The sequence below is a fragment of the Kryptolebias marmoratus genome, linkage group LG3 (assembly GCF_001649575.2).
Source record: "Kryptolebias marmoratus isolate JLee-2015 linkage group LG3, ASM164957v2, whole genome shotgun sequence".
NCBI lineage: Eukaryota > Metazoa > Chordata > Actinopteri > Cyprinodontiformes > Rivulidae > Kryptolebias > Kryptolebias marmoratus.
The window spans coordinates 1,264,717-1,272,346 of NC_051432.1; the positions used below are offsets into that span (position 1 = coordinate 1,264,717).

General features: G+C 35.9%; 1 protein-coding gene across 2 annotated transcripts in view; it reads right to left on the minus strand.

The window, feature by feature from the left end:
* The window catches only part of LOC108245317 (hexokinase-1), a 37,088-nt gene that overhangs the window by 10,885 nt on the left and 18,573 nt on the right, over positions 1-7,630 (minus strand). For both annotated transcript variants that reach the window (XM_017432121.2, XM_017432122.2), the window contains exons 7-13: positions 5,698-5,881; positions 5,174-5,329; positions 3,720-3,953; positions 2,763-3,067; positions 1,597-1,745; positions 1,171-1,290; positions 354-449 (exon numbers count right to left, since the gene is read on the minus strand). In XM_017432121.2, the coding sequence (XP_017287610.1) occupies positions 354-449; positions 1,171-1,290; positions 1,597-1,745; positions 2,763-3,067; positions 3,720-3,953; positions 5,174-5,329; positions 5,698-5,881 (1,244 nt within the window). The remainder of the gene's footprint in view (positions 1-353; positions 450-1,170; positions 1,291-1,596; positions 1,746-2,762; positions 3,068-3,719; positions 3,954-5,173; positions 5,330-5,697; positions 5,882-7,630) is intronic.

A 7,630-nucleotide genomic window follows, 5' to 3' on the forward strand; every position in this document is an offset into this window, starting at 1 on the left:
ATTCTAATTTTCTGATATGATGAATTTGAGATTTTCATTTGTTGTCATTTGTAATCATCAAAATGAAACGAAATAAACATTTGAAATATATGAGTTTGTATGTAATGTATGAATATAATATACAAGTTTCACTTTTTAAATGGAATTACTGAAATCAATCTACTTTTTCATGATATTCTAATTTTATGACCAGCACCTGTACAGTATGTGTAGAATGTATTGAATATTATAGGGCGAAAAATGGTTTTATGTTTTGAATAAATAATTTTAAAAGGAAAACAAAATGTTAGTGCTATTTTTGTTAAATCCCAGTTCATGTAAAGAAGAGTGCCACTCTTTTTGTTTGTGATTACCTCTTTTCTCTTGATGGCTTCCCTCAGAAGCTCTACGACGTCTTCACCCTCACAGTCTGTTGCTTTGAAGCCCTTTGTCCAGGTTACCAAAATACCCTGTGAAGTACACAATACTAAATGGAAAGGTTGTCCCAAAAAAGGAAATGAAATAAAATTTAAAATCTGTACAATGTTTTGTTATACCAGAAATAAAGCTAAAATGCAATTTATCTAATTGCTTTTCTGAAAGGAAGATAATTATTGGCAGCATTAGACACTTTTGTATTTGTTTTCAAGTTAATTTGAAGCAAAGCTTTGACATAAGCCTCAAAAGTCACAACTTAACATTGACCAAAAAGAGTTTTAGCAGTGTCTTCAGCTTTTTGTTAATAAAGTAAGTAACTGGGAACCAGCTGCTACAAACATCCTGAACAGAAGTATGTAGGAACATGGAGGATGTTATGTTTATGGAAATAAAAACTATCTACAATGTATTAATAAATAAAAAAAGGATTCATTTGCAAAAATAAAAAGTTGCTCATGCATATAGCTTTTCTGTTATGCAAAAATGGGAGCTCAGAAGAAAATGATTGGGAATCAACAGGTATAGGTTACTCTACATGTACATGTAACAAACTAAAAAACATAACAAAACAAAAAAAAAATGCCAGAAGGAACATCCCTAAAAAGATGTAAGCAAAAACAGATAAATGTTTAATAAAATAAGTTGGGCAGAAATTTAGGCAAATTAAATGTTTACTACACCTGAACCAAATTTGAAAAGGTGTGAAAACATCATAGACTGATCTGTTCAGAAAGTAAATGGTGTAAAACGTACTGCATCCAGGCTGGTTTGATAACAGGGGAAGGAGAAGGTAAATCCCAGTGGAAGTCGAGCACTTTTCATCCCCATGTAGTCCAGGAAGTCAGAAATGCAGTGCACAATGTGGTCAAAAAGCTGAAATGAAACACATTTGTAATAGTTTAATATGATACTTCCTATTTTTATGGTAAGACATTTATATTTGCTTCTTTCCATCTACAGCACACAAAGCTCTATATGCACAAAGTCAGCTTGTAAAATCAAAGAAAACCATCCTTTCATTGTTTTTTTATTTTGGCTAATACAGTGAAAGATGGTAAATTGATAACAGGAATAAATCTGCAAACGAATAGTTTAAGTGTTGAAAAAACCCTAACTCTAGCAAAAAGCCTTTTTTAAAATAAATTATTCTCTTCAAAGCAACAAATAAACAGTATTTACTTCTTCTCCAGTGCCCTGCATCACTTCAATTGGAATGGCATAGATTTTATTATGCATCTCCACTGATCGTCTCTTTCCGCTACGAATCTTAACCAGAAGTACACGGAAGTTTGTTCCTCCAAGGTCCAGAGCAAGAAAGTCTCCATTTTCTGGGGGGGGGGAAAGGGCATTTGTCTAAAAAACCAGCAGAGTTTGAAGAATGAGCCTACTCAATAATACCAATGATAATTTCATAAATGAAAACACACACACACGCACACACATTGTCCCAGGATATTTACGTTTTAAATAAGGCTGGAATTTTTCACTAAGTGTAAATTTAGTGAAGGTTTGACATGTTGTGACAACCAAAATGGTTGTAATTGTTTAAAATATAATGTAGAAAAAAAAGTCTTGAAATCCAATATTATGCCAACATCCCTGTAAGGAACTATAGAATGAACTGAAGTATGATATCCAAATGTGATGAGATAATGAGTTTAATAACACGGAATTGGCTGGTTGGAAATAAGAGACACTAAGTCTACTTCATAAATGACCTTGTGGCAGACTCACTTCAGCTCAGTGGCTAAACTGAGTAAACACATCCAGCCTGGTGAATATGGGTATAAATTTTGATTAGTATTAATTTCAGTCTATATTCTACTTCTTACATCTCTAGTAAAAACAGTGGAGGATGTTAGAGTTATCAAGTGTTTTGTTTTCTTTGGTTTTGTATCTGACAAAAGATTGATAGGAAAGATCATTTGTGTGGCTCAAAACTTTGCTGAATTTGGCGTGCCTGCTTTGTTAAAACATATGCCACCGCTGTCATCATGACTGCGCCTTTACTGCTGAAACTTTCAGACAACAAGGAGCGCACATCAGATTTGAGAAATTATATAGTGATTTTATGAATTTCTTATTTCTTAAAACACTTGAATTGCCACACTTGTTATGTAAAAAAATGTGATGATAAAGCTCAACATTTTGTTACAAAAGTTTAAGTAGATGTGCTTTTCTGTTTCAGGTTAAACCTCACCTAAACACATGTATAGTTCTGGTAATGACATGCACTAAATACCACACTACACAGTTAAGATGCTAAAATATGTTTAGAAAAGTTAGAAAAAACAAACTGTACTAAGGATTTATTTTTCCAGACTGTTTCTGTTACTTTCAGTCACCTGTTCCATCCGGTGTGCTTCGTACAAAAGTCGGCAGCATTTTGACTGTAGCTTCCTTGTGGGTGTCCTTCTTTAGGCCTCTTTCAATTTCCAATCTCATGCGTTTTTTCACTTCTAACAGCTGATTTTTGCTCAGCCTGAATTCTGCCAAAGTCTGCTGGATTTGGCGTGCCTGCTCTGTTAAACGGTATGCCACTGCTGTCACCATGGCGGCGCCTTTGCTGCTGCCACTTTCAGACAGCAGGAAGCGCACGTCGGAGTCTGGAACCAAACGACGAACTGTCTTGTGCAGGCGGCGAGCATATCTGTTCAGTGAAAAGAAGATAATATTCATCAGCAGGATTCATTCCCAAGACTGTTTTTTTTTTATCTTTGTAATATTGTTGGATGTTAACATTGTTTTAATACTCTATTTAAAAAAATAACAGTGTGGTTAAAATGATACTTTCAGCTTAAATCGGAATACCTTCTAAATTGTCATGAGACAAATTAAATTTATGACATCAATCTAATGTAAAAACCAACACAATTATTTTGTTTTTAAATCACAGCTGGAAGCTTACCATTATTTAAAGAACAAATGCCTGAAAATTATGGCAAATTAAGTAACTAATAATCTAAAATTATTATAATTGTCCTGTCTTTAAATCTTTTAAATTTAGAGAACTGCAGTGATTTTAATTTGTGTATTTAATGAAGTCATACAAGACCTAAACCATGAAAGGTAATAACTAGTGTGCTTTGTCTGTAATCCATTAATATCCTGTTTTTAGGATATGTTATCGATACTCATGGATTTGCTTTGATCTTTAGGCTTTTTTTTTAGTTTTGCAGGTTGTTTAGAGAAACATACTGTAACTACCAACATTTAGACAATGCAACAAACTCCTTGAGTCTTAGCACTGGATTAATCCTTGTCAAACTTGTCTGTCCATTGCTGACTTGTGAAATACTCACTGAGGATGCATCTTGTAGAGAGAACCATCAATTCCCACGGTAGTGCGAAGACGAGCAACTCCTTTGTTATCCTTTAGGCGTGAAAGGATGGCTCCCAGAGTTGCCGAAATTAGATTTGCTGAGCGGAAGGAAACAATGGTGCATACATGCTGCACAGCCAGGCAGTCCTCATCTGAAGGCTCCACACCAAGCCTCGTCAAGATCTCCATACATTTCTTCAGACCTTCTTTAGTCCTAAAACGACAGTTGTTTTCTTTCAAAAATGTATCAATAAGAAATCAATGAACTTGCACTTTTTTAGAATTTAAATAGTTTTGTTTTTGTCTTCTTTAAGTCATAATAGAAAGCTTTTGGGTATTAGGGTTGTGCATCTTTAGTCTGGGGTTGATATGATACGTAGCTCGATACACTGCTAAGGATCTGATTCATTAAAGATGCAGCAAAACCGATATGATGTGATATGATTCAGCCCATAACCATGATACAGTTAAACCTTTAGTCACAATAATTTAGCTTAGAATCATGATATGACACAATATTAGTTGATTTAACGAACTGAGACTCAGAAAAATCCTTTTGTTTTGTTGTGCACTGTTATTTATTATTATTGAGACTAATTATTTAGGAAATAAAAAACTGACCACTCACAAACATGTCTGGTTTTAAAATGACAATACACTTTCTTAAAACCTGACTTAAAATTAATACACAAAAATGAGGCCTGGTTCAAAATTAACAAACCTATCAACAGCAGATGTGTTTAACACTCTTTTAGTAATTTAGCAGTTAGCAGCAAAATGTACTTTCTGCATTATAAAAAAAACATAATTTACAATTTTCTTTCTGTAATAATAGTTGAATCAGGGTGGAGCACACTTTCAGTTTGTTCCTGTTTACATCAGCGCCACTGCCGTTGTCCTCCTGAACTCTAGGTAACGGTAATGAAAAAAACAATACTTCTAAACAGCAGAAAATGTAGCCAGAAAAAGAACTTCCTGCTGAAAAACGTGATGAAAGGGAATCCATTTTGCATATACAACCGTAACTACACTTTTAAACTTTTCTAGTATTTTTTATAGTGGATGCCTGTAGACATGAAACTGCTTACAGACTTCATTTAATTATTAAACTGATTGGATTTTACTGGTTCAATGATATAAAAATTGATGCCTCTAGATTTATTCCCATTTATTCCATTGGTTGATGGCAGCTCTACTGACGTAGTTACACGTGCACTTTTATGAATCGGTACCGATGCACGTTTGTGAATTGGTACAAATCAGATGATCTTCACATCATTTGACCACTTATGTCTTTATCTTACTATCTTACCATTATGTCTTTAAAGATGAAATAACTTCAGTTTGGTACCTGTAATATCTTTTCACAAACATGTCTTTGAAGAAGCAATATTACTCTTCCATATTACAATATGAGCCTTTCTGTGAACTTACTTTTCAATGGCAGAGACATGTTTAGTCTCAATCTTTCCTTTGGTCAGGAGCTCGGGGGTTATTCGTCCCTCGAATAGCAGCCCCTCTTTGGCCATTTTGACCAGAATGAGTCGAACAAGTTCTCCCATGTACATCCCACTGGCCATCTTTTCAAACCTTATCAGAGAAACAGTGACACATTCAGACAAGCTGTAGAGTTGTTCAATCATTTTAAATGAGAAACTTCATGCTTCTATATACTGTAATGGTGTTTGTACATTAATTGTATCAAAAATAATTTAAAGGAGCATTTAATTCCACTTTATAACACTGTACTATCAGTTATGTTAGTGGGCATTCAGACAAATAGTTTCTGGCTGTGGCTTAGTTACATAATTCAAATCATGTTTTCGATGTATCAGTTCTAATATGCACTGCTGCTGACATCAGATATAATCCTAAGCAAATTGAAAATGATTAATACATGAAAGGCTAATGTTATTTTTCACAAAACCTGTTGGAATAAAGGAAAAAACATATCTTACAGTTGCTTCCCTGGGTTGAGAGAACCTCTGTCAATCTCACGGTCAAACTCTGTGCGAATGTCCTCTAAGGAGCCATCGTCCCCAAAGGCACCCCACTCAGTGTTAATGCACATCCGGCCTTCATCCCCTTCCACCAAGTCAATGTGACGCAGTTCCTCCATGTAGCAGGCATTTGTTCCAGTTCCTAAAATGAAGCACAGCTGCAATGATTTGTGTGATAGTAGATAAACTGCAGCTCTCTGTTCATAACATCAGGGTAAGATGGATATCTGTTAAACAAAGAGTTGGTTGGTGATTTGATCCCCAGTTTCTCTACATATCATCCTTGCCTTAAGCAAGTCACTGAACCACATGTTCTCTCAAATACATTCAGGTATGTGTGATAGGATAAGTCAAGAAGTGCTGATTGTGTTTGAATGGGTAAATTTGAGTTGAGTGGTCAGTAAATCTAGAGAAGCTCAGTGGTGTTCAGTTCCAGTCCTCTGAGGCCACTGTTCTTAATGTTTTTGATGTTCCTATGCTTCTGCACACCTGATGTAAATGAAAGTTTATCATATTTTTTTCAAAACTTGGTGACATGCTGAGGAGGTAATGTCCACCATTTGAATCTGGTGTGTTGAAGCAGGGAAACATTTAAAATATGCAGGATTGTGGCCCCCAAGCACAGAAACTGAACCTCACTGCTCTGTATAGATACCATTTAGATAGTATTTTCTAAAACCTACAGTCATGGAGACAAAGTATGCCTTTCATTTACACAGTTTTACAAACTCAAATATACAAATAATATTTAAAAAATCATCTGGTTCTTATGAGAGTTTTAAAATTATGTGAATACAACCTCAAGGGAACCTATGAAAATTACAATGTGACATAATTAATAAATAGTAAATGGCTTGCACTTATATAGCGCTTTATCTAGTCCAAGGACCCCAAAGCGCTTTACACTACAATCATTCACCCTTTCATCCACACATTCATGGTAAGCTACATTGTAGCCACAGCTGCCCTGGGGCGGGCTGACAGAAGTGAGGCTGCCATCACACCGGCGCCACCGAGCCCTCTGACCACCACCAGTAGGCAAGGCGGGTGAAGTGTCTTGCCCAAGGACACAGCGGCTGAGACAGCTGGAGCGGGGGCTCGAACCAGCAACCCTCCGATTACAGGACAAACCCCTACCTCCTGAGCCACTGCCGCTTTAAACTAATTTAAAAGAAGGAGCAGTTTTTCACAAACTGAGTCCACTTTAATAGGAAAGTAGCAGTCAGGTGCTGCAAATCAAATTTACTTAATTAACTGGTTATTGGCAACTGTAAAGACCATGATGAAAGGAAAGATGTTGGTCATTTGCTGCTTTGGAGCTTCAGGTGTATGTTACCCGGGCCGGCCCAAGATTGCAAGGGGCCATAAACAGAATTTTGTTTAAATTTAGGGAAGACCTTCACTAACTCACCACCACAACACTTCTAACAATTTTGAGATTGTCAATTGCTTTATTGTCACATTCCATCAAACACACAAAAGGCAATAATGTGTGTGGCTATGACTGCGTGTGCATTTATCTCTCATGTAGCAAAATACACTCCTGATCAAAATCTTAAGACCAGTCAAAAAATTGCAAGAATTTGCATTTTGCACTATTGGATCTTAAGAAGGTTCTAAGTAGAGCTTCACAATGTTAAAGGAAAAAATCAGTGCAAGAGACAAGAACTTTTGAGCAGGAAATTTTCTGCAAACTGCATTTACACTCAAACATGATTTTTTCAGCTGATCAAAAGTTTAAGACCATGGTCTTTAAAAGCCAAAAGCTGTGCAAAAATCTGGATTCCATGTCATTTTCTGTCAAGTCTTTACACTGTCAAGACCTCCTGATGGCAAAAGCAAAAAAGCTCACTGACTTTGAACGTGGTAGGATTGTTGAGCTGCATAAGCA